We start from the raw sequence: 18,071 nt of genomic DNA, 5'->3' as shown, positions 1-18,071 counted from the left end.
GATGGTCAATCTCAACAATGACTTTCTTAGGGAGAAGGAAGATACTCATCCAAAAGGCTCTTATCCCCAAAAGCACAGAGTGAATAAACTGAGTTTTTCCAGCAAAGGATAAGTGTCTTTAAGACCAGTGAAAAAGCTTCAGCCTTATCTTCTTTAATATGCTATCACAGTCCCCAGCTTGCCACTTTGTAGGTCTTAAAGGCACCCCAAGATACTTGAGAGGAAACTCACCTTCAGCAAACTGAATCTCCTTCAAAATACCGCTGGTTTCTTTCTCAGAAAGACCCCAAAAATAAATTTTCGACTTCTCCAAATTTGCTGTTAAACCAGAAACAGCACTAAAAGATTTAAAGCAAGCTTGAATAACCTGAACTGAAGTGTTGTTCCCCTTGCAAAACAGAACTAAATCATCCGCAAAGCATAAGCTCACCAAACCCAGCTTTTTGCATCTAGGATGAAACTTAAAAACTTTATTCTGAGTAGCTTGGATCAGGCTTCTAGTAAAGAATTCCATGATAAGCACAAACAACAAAGGGGAAATCGGGTCCCCTTGTCTCAACCCCTTCCTTCCTGTAAAACTCCCCTGAACTCTGCCATTTAACAAAATAGAATAAGATGAGTCTTTTAAGCAAGTCATAACCCACTTAATAAAAAGGACTGGAAAACAAAAGGCAGTTAGGATGTCCTCTAAACAGTTCCAATCAATTGAATCATAAGCTTTGCTTAGATCAACTTTCATCACACATCTAGGAGAGATATGTTTCCTCCTATAACCTTTAAGAATATCTTGAAAAATAAGGATATTATGAGCTAAAAGTCTATCTTTCACAAAAGCTCCTTGGTTTTGGTTTATTAACCCTGGAAGGACCATATTCAACCTACCACAAATCATCTTCGAAATGCATTTATATAATGCATTACAGCAAGCTATAGGTCTATACTCCACTGCCTTAGTGGGATTCGGAACTTTAGGAATCAAAGTCAACAAAGCATTATTTAGGCCTTTAGGAAGTGAACCGTGCTGGAAGAATCCTAAAATAGCATCTGAAATGTCATCACCAATCTCATTCCACATTGCTTTAAAGAAACCCGAACCATACCCATCCGGACCCGGACTCTTGATAGAACCAATGCTAAACATAGCATTTTTAACATCCTTTCTAGAAAAAGGTTTGATTAAAGCCAACTTTTGCTCAAGAGAAAGAATGTTACCATGTATAAAACAATCCTTTTGGATAGTATCCAAAGTCTTACTGTTACTGCCCAAAGCATTCCGAAAATGCACAAGAAAATGATCCACCACCTCATCAAAATTCTCAACTAACTGCCTAGTTTCAGAGACAAAGGAGGTAATACGATTAATTTCCTTCCGTTGCTTCAAACAAGCGTGAAAAAAGGCCGTGTTATCATCTCCAAATCTAAACCAATTCACTTTACTTCTTTGTCTAAGGTAGCTGTCATAAATTTTATATTGCTGGGCCAAGACAGTAAAAGCTATCTGTTCTTCCATTTGAAAACCAGCAACATGAGGATCTTGCTGACATTGAATTTGAGCCCGATTATACCTCTCCTTAGCAACCTGAAAATTTCGTTCAACATCTCCAATTTGTTGTTTATTAAACTGTCTCAAAACTCTAGATAGCCTTTTAAGTTGCACCATCACTCTATCAAGACCAAACACCTGAACTGGTTTGTTCCAACACTCCAAAACAGTCCTCTTGAAATTAGCATGTTCAATCCACATGTTAAAAAATTTATAAGGCCTAAAACCCGAAACCACCTCCTGAACAACCTTAATGAGACAGTAACAGTGATTCGAAAAAATGTCCCACCTTATTACAGCAACCGACTCAGGGAACAGATCAATCCACTCTTCATTATTAAAAATATGGTCTATTTTAGAGTAAATCCTAGCTCTACCATCTTGGTTATTAGTCCAAGTAAAGTGTGAGCCAATAGACCTAAGTTCATCCGCCATACCTAAAGCTTTCCATCCTTGAGCATCATTCAATTCAGCTGCCATCACTGGACGACCCCCAAGCCTATCATCACCATTAAACACTGAATTGAAATCCCCTGTCAGTAACCAGGCAGCAGCAGGGAACTGAAGACATGATAAATCCCTCCATAATTGGCTTCTTTCTTGAATAGTATTTATGCCATAAACAAAAGTAATACAATACTTCCTATTAGATCTGACCTCTTCAATAAGTGTATGCATAAATTGGTCACTCTCTTGAATTATATCCACAACCAGCATATTACTTTTCCACGCCAACAGAATTCTACCATCATTAATATTCCCTTTATAAAAGCTCCAACCATTAAAATAGCTCCTCATCATATCCTCCACTTTTTCTCCCTTTATTTTGGTCTCAAGAAAAGCACCTAAACCAACTTTATTCACTCTACAAAAATCACTAAGGGATCGTTGTTTTTCCCTCTTATTCAGACCTCGAACATTCCAACTAAGAATGTGGAATTCCCCCATTTAGTTTTTTTGCTAACTTCTCATCCTGTTTCAAACCCTCTACTCTCTTATCCTGTAACACATCATAAGTGTTTCTCAATTTATTCTGAACTTTATGACCTAATTTCTTCACGCCACCCACCCTCTTAGGGGTTACCCAAACTTCCTCCTGAACTGCATTGTTATCCGAAGAGCTCCTGTGCTCCTTATCCTGAACTGGCTTGGATATTTGAGTAACAACATTCGCAACAATTGCTGACTTCTCATGAGCAATAGGATTCTCCAAAATGTCAACCACCTGTTTAGAACCCAGACCAGCAACAGGCTCTGATATAACAGAAGTAATGCCCTTCTGTGTCTCAGACGAGCTACCCTGTTTTACTTCCCCAGCTTTCGGCTCTTTTTGTTTCCAAACCTCCTCTTTTTTCCTATTACAAAGGGACATAGTATGGCCAAAGACTTTGCAATTCTTGCACTGAGTAGGAAGCCATTCAAACTCAACCAACTGTTCCATTAATTGGCCTATTTCATTCATGAATTGGATAGATTTCAGAATCTCATCAGCTATATCAATCTCTACTAATGCCCTGGAAAATTGCATCATAGATCTATCCTTTGTGACCTTATCAACTAGAATTGGTCTCCTAAGAGTACTCACCAAAGCACTTAGACATTTGGTTCCCCAATATTGTAAACCCAACCCAGGTAATCTCACCCAAACAGGGACTGATTTGACCAACCTCAAATGATCTAAGTCAGTAGTCCAAGGTCTCACAATAACTGGCTTCCTATCAAAATGCAAAACCCCATTCTCCAAAACCAAATCTCTAGTGACTTCATCTCTGAATTTAACCAGAGTATGGCTAGCATTTAACCTTGCAATCTTCTCAATCCCCAAATTTCCCCACATTCTCTTTATGAACCCTTCAAAGACAGCAAAAGGGGGATTGGCCCCTAAAACCACACAAACCACAGCTGAGTTCCAAATAGAAGCCTCAACAACAATTTCCTCCAAATCTACTTGAGCAATTCGATGGCCATCTTGAACCAAAGGTTCTGCAAATTCCAATCAAGCACCACCCTGATTTGGTAACAAATTTTTAAATGAAGACCACTTATCTTTGGCTTGAGTAAAAAAATCGGTGCCATCATCATCTTGTTCGCTCCATTTCAACCCAGCATCATGAATCTCATCATCATCCATCATCCGATCCTTCCTACTCGAGCCTCCAACCTCAGGGAACTCGGCCATAGAATCCTTAAAAACTTCCTCCAAATCAGTCGCAGGACCTTCATCATCAACTGCTAGCAAGCTTTCCTCCTTTTTCTCATTTCCTGGTGTAACCTTTCCTTTATCACTTGTAGCAGGCTTTTGGTGAACCTTCTTGCGCCTCGCCATGGAGAAGCTAGAAGAAAAACCTCATGCCCCAAAGGTATGTTTTTCCCCACATGCATTTTTAACTTAACTAAACATGCATCATAATCATATATACACATAAATCCACATATAAGCATATTAAACCACTTATTGCCCTCCAAGCACACTAATCAGGGCCCTAAGCCCGATTAGCAAATTCGGGTCGTTACATGTTTCCTCCTCTTCGGGTGGTGGAGAAATACGTTGATAAGGTCTTGATAGTCTTGGTACTCCTCATCGGTCCAAGGATGCCCCAAGATTTTCCCACACTCGAGGAATGGTGGTGAGAATAAGGAGTGATCGGGAGTAGTTCCCTCCCCTACATGATGGGCGTAGTGAATAACTATTGGAGATTTACCTTGAGGCATGGAGGATGACTCGATCCCAGCCTTAAGCTCCGCCTCGTGCCCCTCATCTTTTCTCGCCTTCATGGTGGCTTTAATTTTGAGTACGTTCTATGTGTGCTCCTCATGAAGACGTTGAGTGTACTTATATTGAGCCTTCTCCGCTATGTACTCTGTGTGGATCCTTGCTTCGTGGAGCAAGACTACGTAGCTTATCCTTTGCCCCTTGTAAAGTAGCCCATACTGCTGAAGATGGGACTCTGTGAAGAGGAAGGTGAGACTCATCTCTTCATCAAGGAGGGCATTCATTTTCTTGAACCTTTCATTGTAGGTGTCAGCAAAAGGTGTGCGGCGAAAGGGACTTGAAAAGAAAAAATTAGGACCCTAGGACCAACTACGAGTGAGGACTAAAAAATTAAATGACCCGAGGGGTAATACCAACTAACCCTGGCGAAGTCAAGGCTGAGAGTCGGGTTGGTTCGCATGGGGAATCCATGTGCTCAGAAAAAGTGTTCCTTGTAGTCCCTTGTGTGGCTCTCATTACTGCACAGAGCCTTGTACTTCATTCTCGGGTACGTATGCTTCAATAGAGTATAGTACCTATTCCGATCATCCTTTTTCGGGCATTGTCAGAAGCTGTATATATATAATATCTCAGCTAGAGAAGGAACATGCCAATTCTGCCTCTTGTATAGAACAAATAGCGCAGCCAGCACCTGATATCCATTTGGAGATAGTTGGAATGGAGCTATGCCGACAAACTTCAAGAGTTCGACATAGTACTGGTGCAGTGGAAAGGTTGCACCAGCTTGGAGATGAGATGTGCTCTAGGACCTTCGGCCGTGGACGCTCTCATGCGCTCTCTTGCTCTCCCAAGAGAAGCGCACCCACATGTCATAGGTGTCCACCCTGTAGTGGGCTATAATCCTCTCCAGAGCTCCCCGGTGTTTAAGCTTGCTGGGGGCTCACCTCCGCCTCAAATCCTTTGGCGGTGTAGGATTTGTCCATCAACATAGGACCCATGTTTGCCTCTTCCTCTGAGATCCAAGTCGGAGGGTTTTCTCCGTCGCCGGGGGGTGGTCTTCCATTACCACGAGACCCTGATTACTCTCCGTCACTTTTTTTCCTTTCTCGAGAAGTCTTTCTGCTTCTCGAGCCATCTCTATTATCTCGGAGTTGAATGCATGGAGTCCCTACTGGTGTAGTTCTTGAAGCTCCTCAGACATCTTAAACAATAAACCAAGCAGTTAACGCCATGACCCGAAGAAAGATAGGACAAAACGAGAACCCCTAAGACTACATCTCGGGAAATGGAGAAGGAAGAAAATTTCTAAGGAACTGGTGTGTCCTCAAGGCCAAAGGATGGTTGTCAGAGAACAATACCAGAAACTATGAACATTGCTAGAATATGGGAATTTTCCAGATTTCGGTCAAGTGTCTAGAAATGCTAAAAGTCGCATGCAGAGTGTAATGGGCCATTTTGACCATTTTTAACGTCAAAATGTGTCCAGAAAGGTCTAAAAGAGGTCAAAATGACATGTGAGACTTAAGTAATATTCTAGAGAAGAAAATTATACGCTTTTCACAAAGAGAAAAATATAACGTAATATTTTCCTATTCTTGAAAATTGTCTCAGTCCTAATATTCCAAGATCACATAAGTTGAGTACATCTTGCGAATCAGAAGTTTTTCCACTGTTACTCTACGTTATGAGGTGTAGAGACACATCTTGGAATTTTCTTGGTCTGAGTATTCAAAAGGCTGCATTGGATTGGATATTCGTTGGAGTTACTGAAAGATAGCGAGGATTCTTGATTGTTCTACAACTCGTAAATCCTTATCTTTTTCTTTCTCTTTGATTAATTTTTTGCATATTAATGGATCTGGTTATTTAAAGATTGTTTAAATAATTTTTTTTGAAATCTCTGGGCCCATTACCCCGTGCTTTATGCTACGCATATGGTAAACCAATTACTAGCAAGTGCGATCGCGCCCGATGCCGACAGAGGATTTAAATCATGTTTTTGAAGGGTATTTTTGGTATTTCATCACCTAAAGGTTGGGTTACTATAAATACATCTTAATAGAACGTTTTAGGTCAGCTTTTGAAGCCCTGGAGACTCATGGGAGGCCAAAGAAGAGCAAGAGAAGCAGATCTAAACTTTCTTCTTCTCCTACTATATTTCTCTTATGGAATTCAATATGTCATTAATGGTTTCCTTTATGAATATGAACTAAATCTTTTATCTATGGTTTTTAATGTAATATCTTGAATCTTTTATTTTCTATGAGGATTTTATAATTTCTTCTTCATCACTATTCTGAATTATTTAATTTGTATTTAATGCTTGTGAGTGCCTCATCACCAAATTGAATCAGAATTGAATTATTTGATAATTTATATTTAGTCCCTGTGGATTCGACACTCTATTTACCACTGTATTACTTGTTTACAATTACATGCACTTGCATATTAGATAAATTCCATAACAAGTTTTTTGCGTCGTTGCTGGGTATGATTTTTATTAATATCAACAAAATTAGTTTGATTCTAATTCAGTTTCTTTGATTATAATAATAGAGTTTTTGTCTATTATATCTATTTCAGGCTATCTAGTGGTTTATGCAAAAACAATGAATTTTTAATTTGATATCTCTTGACCTTGCAATAGAAAGAACTTGCTGACAAAATAGGAAGAAGAATAAGAAGGCAGAGGATACAATTGTGAAAGACCCCGCTCAAGGAGCAGACAAGGTCACCAATAATGGGGCTGCTGCCAACGAGGCCCAAGACCAAAATGCACGAACACTGAGGGACTATGTGCTTCCTACTATCACGAGAGTACATTAATGCATCAAATCACCAGTAGTAAGTGTGAATGATTTTGAGATTAATCTGGTGAAATTACAAATGGTATAGTCTACTGTCGAGTTTGGGGGATCACTTACAGAAGATCCAAATTCACACTTAGCCATTTTCCTGGAGCTATGCGACATTTAAATATAATGGGGTGAGCGATGATGCTATGTGGCTGATTTTATTTTCGTTCTCGCTACGAGATAAAGTGAAGAGTTTGTTTAATTATCTACCGGCCAACTCCATTATTACTTGGGAGGAACTCACTCAAAAGTTTCGTGCTAAGTTTTTCCCTCCGTCAAATGCTGCAAGTTTGCGAGCTGAGATTAATAATTTCTTTCAGACAGAAGGTGAATCTTTATATGATGCATGTGAAAGGTGTAAGGAGTTATTGAAAAGGTGTCCCCATCATGGTATTGAAAAGTGGATGTTAGTGCATAGTTTTTACAATGGGTTGTGTGGTACTACTCACAGAATTATAGATGTTGCAACGTGAGGTGCTTTTATGAGTAAGAGTGTCGATGAGGCTTACGAGTTGGTGGATGAGATTGTTATGAATAGATATTAGTGACCTAGTAAGCATGGAGGAACTAGAAAGGGGGTTGAAGTTCATGAGTTAGATGCAATTACAACCTTTACAGCTCAAGTAGCAACTTTGACTAAACAATTGCAGTAGGATAGTATTTTCAGCTCGAGCCATGCAAGTGCAAGTTAGATGTGAAAATTTTGAAGGTCCTTACTCTTTTGATCAGTGTATGACAGTTGATATGAATAATTCAATCCCCATGGAGAATATGATGGAAAGTTTCAATAGGCAACTCAATAACCTTTACTCCAATAGATATAATCCTGGGTGGCAAAATCATCCTAACTTTTCTTGGAGAAATAACCAAGGAATTTAGAACTATATGCCTCCTGTTCAAGCACCGTCATCATAGCCACCTAGGACACAACCTTCTCAAGAGGCACCTGGTGAACTACAAGTAACTTTGTTGACCTTTACCAATATGCAAACTCAATTCATGACAGAAACAAGATCATCCATAAGAAACTTGGAGATGCAAGTTGTACAATGAGCAAGTATGTTACAAAGTCACCCTCAATGTAGTTTGCTGAGTAATACAAAAGTGAATCCAAAATAGCAGTGCAATGAAATTTTCTTGAGAAGTGGACCCTAAAGAGCAGTGCAATGCAATTTCCTTGAAAACTGGAAAATTGTTAGATAAACCCACACAGGGAGTGACTCCTAAAGAGAGTGTGTCTGATAAGGAAAATGATGTAGGTGGGTTGAAGGTTACAAAAATCTTGAGAATCAGCCACAAATAAGTATTGATCAACATATTAAGACCACTTATCTGCAATGGCTTCAAATGAGTAAATTTGATAAGCAGTTCTCTAGATTTTGGACGTCTTTCAAAAATTTCACATTAATATTCCATTTGCAGTGCTATATTGCAAAGGACGTTGCCACCTAAACTAAAGGATCCAGGAAGCTTCAATATTCCTCGTTCAATAGGAGATGTGATTTATGAGAGAGCATTACATGATTTAGGGGATAGTGTGAATCTAATGCCCTTATCTATTTTTCAAAAACTGAATTTGGGAGAAGCTAGGCCAACCGATATATTGTTAGGATTAATGCCTTAAAAACATGTAAATACATTTTATTAATATAAATATATTTTTTTAATATTTGAATGTTATAATTATTGTTTGAATTAATTATATAATAATATCAAGAAAATTCCTTATTCATTCACGAGAATATGATCTTGTATTAGTACGAGAGAATTAAGATCATATATAATGAATAAAATAGTCAGTCACATATTAAAGTAAGGAATCTTTAATCAATGGTTACTAGTATGATTTACTAAGCATACGAGATGCAAGTGATCTAGATTCTGATTTGTAATGTGGATAGACATCTTAGTAAATGTGATGTATATAATGGAGATTATATAAGACAAGATCGATGAGAATTAATTATCTTTATAAACTTACTGTTTGACATAAATATTTCATTCTTATCATAATAGATGATCATTTGTAGACCAGTCTAAATCCCGAGTATTCATGAACTGTTTGTGTTTATTGGATCTTTTGTTTCACTCGTTAAGGTTTCTTAATATAATGAGGCTAATGACTTTTGTTTTGGAGATTTAATATCATGAATGGCTGGGAACATGATTTACAATAATGGAATCCATACTTTCTTAACAGATCGAATATTGGTTCCCTTAAGAGTTAATTCTTGAACTAAATAATTATTGAGCTCAAATCTATAATTTGATTATAAATTAATTATTCGCTAGTGAATTAATGGTACTTAAGGAACAAGAGGTAATTAGAAGGGTAACATGGTAATCTTGACCAGCTCTAATTAACGAACCAATAAATGGAGGACAAAACTACATTTATTAATTATATCAATGGACTACAAGAGAAAACTCTGTAAATATAATTCTATAAATACTTAGAGTGCAATTTCATATTTATAGTGGAATAATCATTGAATTAATAAATAAAATTATTAGATTAAATAGTTTAATTAATAGTCTGGTTTATTAGAGCTTCGTATTATGGGTCCATGTTCCCGAGATCACCTCTGTCGTACATTATCAAGGGTAAGGATGCTAAAAGAAAGATTTTTAGAGAGAATGACTTAATTGCAAATGAATTAATTTTCTAGGGTAAGGAAATAATTATGTGATAGTTATGTGCAATTGATTAATTATGAATTAATTAATTATTTAACCATATAGTTTTTATTTTTAAAAACTATATGTTAAAATAAATATTAATCATGTTTGAATTAATATAGAGATAGATTAATAATTATCTTATTTATAATAAGAATTTTATTTATTTATTTAAAATTGATATTTTACGATAAAATTAATTTTGAATTAAATGATATTTACTTTGGGATAAATATATTGTCTTAAATATTAATTAAACAACCAAATGAGAAAATTAGGGAAATCCCTAAGGTGGGTCACGCCACTCACCGTATTGTACAGTGAGAGGCGCCACACAAGGATATTTTCTATCCCAGGATATTGAATTTTAAATTTCAAATTTATTTATTTAATTATTCAGTTTAAATATGATTTAAATTAAATAGGTTATAACTGATCAGTTTTATTTTAAATAAAATAAGGACTAATTAATCAAGTTAGTTATCCTTATAAAATTGAAAGAACGATACTTTCAAGTATAAGATTTTAAAGCGAGTAAACAACGAGTAAAAGTTGTTCGACTAACAGACTCTCTCTCTGAAAAAGAAAGCGATAGATTTATCTAAACCTGAAAATCTATTCACAACATCCTGTCATTATCAAACCTCTCTAGATCTCATGTGTTGAGTACATCTAGAGAGTTCTAAATCAACATTTTGAATCCTACTTGCTCGCACATGTCCTTGTGTGTTTGAGGATTGGTATGGAAGATCAACGTGTGAGATTTTAGAATAAGGATAAGAAGATTGTTAATTTATACAAAAAAATTTGTGGACTCTTGATAGGCTAGAAGATGCAATCTCTAATCTATTTGTGTTTGATTTAATATATCTGTATATATATATTTATATGATCCTGACTGATATTAATAATTTTTTTAAAAGATTGTATTCCGCTGCGCAATCTGTTTTTCATATTTAATAGGAACAATTAGTACTAGAGTAGTCTACATATATATATTATACCCCAAAAATATAGCCTGAATTACTCAAGACGAGGTACAACTAGCAGACAAGCGCAATAAGAAAAATTATATATAAAGTTTTTTCTTAACTCTGGAGTGAGTAGCTTGAGCTTACTTGACAGTCTGTGACACCGAGTTTTCAGACTGCCTTTTACGCCAATAGCTTATATATATATTAATGTTATACCCCAAAAATATAGCCTGAATTACTCAAGACGAGGTACAACTAGTAGACAAGCGCAATAAGAAAATTTATATATAAAGTTTTTTCTTAAGTCTGGAGTGAGTAGCTCGAGCTTACTTGACAGTCTGTGACACTGAGTTTTCAGACCGCCTTTTACGCCAATAGCTTAGTTCGAGGTACATAACATCTGGATTGCCTTCGTGAAACTTCGAACATGACCCACGTCAGTTTGCATTGGTCTTACAACATCCAGCTCAAGGAGTGTGTTCAGCTCGCGGAAGCTTGATTATGACGCATAGTGAAAGATCCCAAAAGACTCAGAGATTCCTTATACGACTTATAGACGCCGAGATTTTATTATGTATTTATTACCTGATATAACGAGTATAGAATTAATAGGGAATCATGTTTTTATGTAAATGGGAAGTTACCCAAATTTGTCAGTTACCATATTAATGTACGGTTACCCAAAAGCGTCCATGGTGATCTCTTATAAATACAAGGGGAGTGGATAGGAAAAGGGACCGACATTCTGTATGCAAAAATTCTGACAAAATTGCTTTAAACAATTTAGACTAAAAGTTTATAATCAGATCAATAACAGTGACTCATGGACTAGGTGAATTTTAACCACTGAAACACGTAAATTGTGGGTATTTTTATATTCTTAAATATTCGGTTTACAAAAAGCTTAATCTCTCTGTCTCGGATGTCTAAATCCCCTATTGATGAAAAACCGCGTCAACAATATATATTAAATGTTGCGTGGGTTTCTTACATTTCTTATATTTATGTTGATATATACATTGATTGGATGGATATGTTTTTTAATGTATGGTTAAATGATGGATTGTTAATTATATGGGGCTATTGAGTTATGATTTTGAATTTCTAGATCTTGTGTAAGCCATAAAGGGCATATGATTTTTTGTAAATATAAGATCTTAAAAAATCTGTACAGAAGAAAAAGAAGGACACGAGCCATCAGCCAAACCAGTGGTCCGAGCCCCCTGCTCACACGCTTACATTCCTAGGCCCCACGACCCTGCCTCCTATGCATTGAGGCCTGACCGAACCCTTGCGCGTGCCCCTAAGCATGCACCCCTTGGCGTCTAGCCGAGTCCCTGCGTGTGCCTTGCCGAACCCATGCGTGCCTAGCCCTACCTACGCAAGCCACCCAGCCACCACCCCTGCCAAGCCCATGAGGTTCTCCATGTCACCGATCCTAACCCTAGGGCACTATTCTTGGTTCCCAAACTAAAGATCCTATTTTTGTTTGAATAAATATTTTATTTAATTAATTTTGAATTATTTGAATTTAAAATGATAATTATCTTATTTTATTTTTATTAGAAAAATAAAATATCTTTTAGTTGATTAAAATTTAATCTTAAGTTTAAATATTTATTTGAATATGATTCTTTAGTTATTTAAATTCAACTAGATGAAAAAGAATGACAAAAATGGTTATTTAATTAAAAGTTAGTTTAATTAAATAAATTAGTTAGAAAGTTAGTTTCCAATTAGTTAGTTGGGCCTAACAAATTCCTTAGAATTATAAAGAAAGCTTAAAAGAAAGGAGGAGCATTCTAGGAGTCTTGCAAACAACTCAAAGCTTTTCTTTTTTTTATAATTTTATTTCCATTTTTTAAAAGGGTTGTAAATTTAGAAATATCAAGTAGTACTTGGTTCATCATTTATTATATTTATTTATATAAATGTTAATTAATTTTTGAATGATAACATGATTATGCATTAGTCAATTAAATGTCATTTATGAAGCCCCATACAATTTTCATTAATCATGCATCTTTTAGAAACATTATTATTTAGGATTGTCCTAGTTGTTTATGTGAATTGTTTTGGAAAAATCAATTGCATGTAAACTACTAAGTATTAAATTAGTTAAAACTTGGTAAGTCACACCATAATAAAGGCAATAGAGCCTTTAAGATAACCAACTTTGTTTAAAAAGTGTTTTAGAGATGAATGTAGTGGGTAATTATTTAGATCACATGAATTGTAAAAATAGGCTATTTTATAATGAAATATATTTTGTATTTAATTACATTCACAAGGTTATTAATAAACTAATAATTAATTGACTAGTTTAATAAAATACATTTTATCTAAAATAGTAAGTGGGAGAATGTGAACATCTTAATGTGACCTATGGTCTCCATTATTAGTAAAACACCATGAGATATGAATAGGACCTCAAGGTGACTTTGTTTCCATCCCCCTAAGGAAGGTATCTAGACATATTAATACCAAGGTTGGCTTCTTACGAAGATAGGAAAGAGTAATGCATTTTAGGCTTGACTGAGCCTAAGGCGGCACTCTCTAAGTTAAGTCATGAATTATGAAATAATGGGTTATAAGCTATCTGAATATAACTTGACCGACCCTAAGGAAACGCTTTATTTGTTGGGTAGTTTTATCGTAGAATAGTAAATGTTAGTTTATGTGTTTTAATTGTTGCATTCATGCATCATGTTTAAATTCCAAATAATTGATATTTTTTTAATAATAATATTATTGTATTTTATTTCTTTTAGTTAAGATGTTTGAAAACAACTGCAATGTAATGATTGAACTTAATGATGAAAATATAGTATTTTGGAGACATGATATCAATATATTATTGCTAAGAGAGAATTTAATGGAAGCTGTTAAAACACCACCAATTCAAGAACCACCAATAGAAGCTTCAGGAATGATCAGTTTGAGTATGCCAAGTGGATGAGAATAAATCATATGGCAAGGTATTATTTACTTTAATCAGTAAATATAGAGCCAAAAATACTCTATAAAGCCTTAAATATGCATATGATATATGGGAGGTCATCCATGCTACATATGGACACATAAATTATAAGTAGTTTTATGATACTGAAATCCTATCGGGCAAGCGTGAAATAATCGCTAAAATGATTAAGAATAAGAAAGGTATATATGATTTATTTATTGTTATAACTAAGTGGAAAAAAACCTATCATCCTGAATTTTACCCTCAGGGTCAACTAGCAATGTTTATTCTTCTATGTAGATAGTTGAATCTTACAATTCAAAGAAGGTTGTTGATGATGTTCATGAAGTCAAAGAAGAGAGAGAAAGTGTCTAGTTCAAGAAAACGTTGAAGAAAGTCCTTTTGTTTTAAAGTTCTTTAGTTTTTATTAAAATAAAACTTAATTGGTGTTTAAAGAATGTTTTAATTTGTTTCTTTTAGTATTTTGAATTTTATTGCATGTATTGACTTTAGAATATTTTATTTATAATTTGATTATTCTTAATTTTTCTTTAGACATTCAAATGAATATTCAGACTTTAATGCTTTCATTTATTGAACAAATGCTTAATAACTCATAATTATTTAAAGAGGGTGTATTGGGACCGAACTAGGAAGGATCCTACTAGATCGTGGAGATCTTGCGTTAAGGAATCTTCAAACTAACTTGGTTAAGTGGAGAATTGGTGCCACAGACTTGGAATGCCCTACATTTTAAAAAAATACTAGCAGTAATGGGATGACTTTGTTAGATTTTAATATTTTTAGTATTTTTTTCCTTGTAAGGCTTGTTTATAAAAGTCGTATTATTTTAATAACACGGGATTGCTATGTAATTTAAATGCGGAACCAATATTCTATCTTATTCTTGTAATTTATCACGAGCTCATTTTGTTAAAACGATCTAGAATATTCATAAATTTTGATCACTTGGGGGCATATAACCCTCGATAAGTCTTTGAAACATTCGACAAACTTAGGCTAAAATTTTTGCAACTTAGAATTTAGAAAATTGGTTACTCTACGACTTCTTAAAGCTCGAGTTTTCAAAGAAATTTGAATACGAACTAAGTTAAGAAAATTAAAAGCATAAACAAAATCCTAGAACATAACTAGGTACAAAAATCTTGGAACTAAACTAGGTCCAAGGCCTGATCCCTAACAGGTATACGTGAATAGGCTATCCCTAAAGGGGTTTAGGGTGATGCGGCTTCTGGGCGGAGCTGGCACACTTGTCTTTCACAGGCGACTTGGTGGCGGCCCCAGCTCCAAGAGTGGATTTCTTCAAAACCTTTTGTCTCTTTACATTTGGTCCAGTTTTGAGAGCATCCTTTATATTCATGCAAAAAAATGAGCAGAAGAGGCAGACCCAAGGAATAACTAGTCAAGATAACACAAAGTAAAGAGTAACAGAACAAGAACCCTACCCTCCGAACTATAGGAGGAAACTACTATGATCAGTTCCGGGTTATGGATCGGGCTGGGTAAAAGCTCTAACTCTTGGATTATCGGAGGAGGGTAAAAGCTCTAGCATTATTATATTATGGGACCTAAGGGGTTCAGGCTCTTCATCTAGACTAGACTCATGCTCAGTCTGCCTAATACTCGGAGTAAATGTACCATGACAAGAGGTTTTTACTGTATTGTTAAAAAATAGTGGACCTAAAGTGCAAGGTATTATCTAACACTATAGTACATCTGGGGTAACTATAATCATGGTGTACGACCAGTTGGTCAACACACTAAAAGATGGTCACATTCTGGTCCGGATCAACTGGATGTCGGCTCACGAGCTGCCTCGGATTGAATTAGACTAGCCTAAAACTGGCAACAATCCGGTTTATTTTTCTATATGGATTACCTTGGCCGGAGGTGCTGACTGCTACCCTCGATTTAGCACGGCCTTGACCAGAATCTTATCTATCTTCAGGAACTCTTCTTTTACGCACCAACTGTGCGACCTCCTCTTCCCCTCAGTGATTGGAATGAGCTCTTGGGAGGAGGGAGCTCGGGGAGAGGACCTCAGGCCCTGATGGCCAACATCTGATCCTCGCAGATCAGCTTGTAAGCCACCATTGTGGCATCATTCACCACCATCCAAAACTTTTTCTCCTTGGAAAGAGCACTGGCTAGAGTCTGATATTAACCTTCAAGGGTCTCTGACCGTCCTATTCTCTAATATATAGTTGCATAAGGTAACAACTTTATCATAATAAGTTTTAACTTGGTCAAGATAAAGGATTCAAGTATAAAGTTCAAAAAGCTGAGAAACATACGAAGACGATTGAAGTATCGATGAGTGCAGCTCTTGAACCAGTTTAGTATAAAGAATTTGTCCTTATAGTCATTCGGGTGGCTGGGGAGGTCGATGACGCTAGCATATTTGGGAAATCGGGTGAGGTAGTAGAAATCGTCACCATGGGTTTTAGTGTTTGGGTTGGGTTTTAGACAAAAGAAATACATAATGTCCTCTGGAGTGGGGACCTCCCACTTGTTCTTGAGGAATAAATATTTTAACCCCGCAAGGAGGTGATATGAATTTCAAGGGAGCTGGAACAAGGCGAGGTCAACGTAGTTCAGAAAATCTACGAAGTACTGGTCCAACATGAGGAAGGCACATGCTTTCAGATGCTCATCACTCTAGGCCCCGAAGTCATCTTCCCACAGGGCGCAACTTCGTTCGCCTTCCAAAATAGGTCGGGCATAAAACTCGGAAGCCATCTCTATCCCATGAATCAGCATAATCTTGTTGACCTTATCTTGGGTTGTTATCCGAGATATGATCATCTCGACCTCAAAGAAGCTATCAGGACTTACCTCAGCCTCCCTCTCCATCACTAGGCCGAAGTGGGGAATGGGAGTCTTTGAGGCGACCTTATTCTCCTTACCTCGAGAAGAGGATCCTGTCACAATTTTTTTCATAGGGGCCATGATAAAGATTGTAGTTTGCCTAATTACAAAATGATCTGTTAGTGGCGACCTAGGAATATATCCTCTCTAATAGCGAAAGAAATGGTGACCTAAAGTTCTAAGGCTTCATTACTCGACCTAAGGCATCCTATGAGTCAAGAGCGAGCATTGTACTCTGGCAGGTGTTCTCACATGCGTCTCTAGTTAACGTGCCTAAATCTTTGAAAGGTGCTAAAATTACAAGATTTGTGTGTCAGACGTAGTGGTTTAAAAAGGCAGTTTACCATAAGCTACCCAAATTTGAGCCAAATCGTTGAAATTTCAGCCTAAAAACTCATTTGTTCATCTTCCGAACCCAGAAAAACCCAGAAAAATGACCTACTTTTATGCGCTTAACTTGACCATTCCTAGTTCTATCTGCTTTGGTATATTATAACCCAAACTAAACCCGTGCAGAACCAAAATAAGGCAAAACTATAGGAAAAATTCACAAACTTGTGAAAAACAGATAGATAAAAAAAAGAATTTAAACCAGAGATGAAATGTACTTACTGAGTAGTTCTTGATCGAGGTTGTTGAGAAGAACAAGAAATGTTGAAGATTGCAGAGAAAACTAGACGGTGATTGTCGAAGGAGGATTCCGGGAAAGAGAGGATTCAGAAAGTTTGAGAGTTTTTTAGAAGAAAGAAGAGAAAGGAAAGTTTCGAATGAAAGGGTGGCTAAGATCAAATTCTATTCTCCCATTTATACGTAAACTTATGGGAAAAATATGAGCCACACGATTAAAGCAGAAAGAGATCCAAGGGATAAAATTAAATAAACCAAACGACAGCAAAAAGTTGAGAAGACAGTTGTCACAGTACTTGAAATCCGAATAGGCACCTATGATAGATAAACACGTGTCCCACACTTGAGTTGGTGGGTGGGCATGTTTTCTCACAACAAAAGCCCAAAAGCTCCTACTATGCATGTTAGAAGTTGTTAGGATTGATGCCCTAAAAGCATGTAAAGACATTTTATTGGTTTTAAATAAAAGTATAATTTTATTATATTTGAATGTTATAATTATTGTTTGAATTAATTATATAATAATATCAAGAAAATTTTCTATTCATTCATGAGAATATGATCTTGTATTAGTACGAGAGAACTAAGATCATATCTAATGAATAAAATAGTCAGTAACATATTAAAGTAGGGAATCTTTAATGAATGGTTACTAGTACAGTTTGCTAAGCATACGAGATGTAAGTAATCTAGATTCAGATTACTGATGTGGATAGACATCTTAGTAAATGTGTTGTATATAATAGAGATTATATATGACAGGACCGATGAGAATTAATTATCTTTATAAACTTGCCGTTTGACGTAAAGATTTAATTCTTGTCATAAC

The 18,071-nt window shown here is 36.1% G+C and overlaps 1 protein-coding gene and 1 non-coding gene across 2 annotated transcripts; both read right to left on the bottom strand.

Annotated features, from left to right (window-relative positions):
• Positions 1 to 2,468: 2,468 nt before the first annotated feature.
• On the bottom strand, positions 2,469 to 3,869 carry LOC133814711 (uncharacterized). Its single transcript, XM_062247639.1, has 2 exons — positions 3,617 to 3,869; positions 2,469 to 3,526 (listed from the first exon to the last, which is right to left on the bottom strand). The coding sequence occupies exons 1-2, from the start codon at positions 3,867 to 3,869 to the stop codon at positions 2,469 to 2,471; spliced, it is 1,311 nt and encodes a 436-aa protein (XP_062103623.1).
• A 3,529-nt stretch (positions 3,870 to 7,398) lies between these two features.
• LOC133820811 (small nucleolar RNA R71) lies at positions 7,399 to 7,505 on the bottom strand. The gene has a single exon (XR_009887210.1). It is a non-coding gene; the product is annotated as a small nucleolar RNA R71 (small nucleolar RNA).
• Positions 7,506 to 18,071: the final 10,566 nt, after the last annotated feature.

This window comes from Humulus lupulus, chromosome 2 (genome assembly GCF_963169125.1).
Source record: "Humulus lupulus chromosome 2, drHumLupu1.1, whole genome shotgun sequence".
Lineage (NCBI taxonomy): Eukaryota > Viridiplantae > Streptophyta > Magnoliopsida > Rosales > Cannabaceae > Humulus > Humulus lupulus.
Note: the sequence above shows the minus strand (reverse complement) of the source record. Positions and strands in the feature narration are given on the sequence as shown.

Bases quoted from the DNA above. Each gene is read 5' to 3' on its own strand.
- LOC133814711 (XM_062247639.1), bottom strand. From the start codon at position 3,869: ATGGCGAGGCGCAAGAAGGTTCACCAAAAGCCTGCTACAAGTGATAAA. The intron at 3,527-3,616 runs GCACCGATTTTT...TGGAATTTGCAG, and splicing joins GAGCGAACAAGATGATGATG to AACCTTTGGTTCAAGATGGC.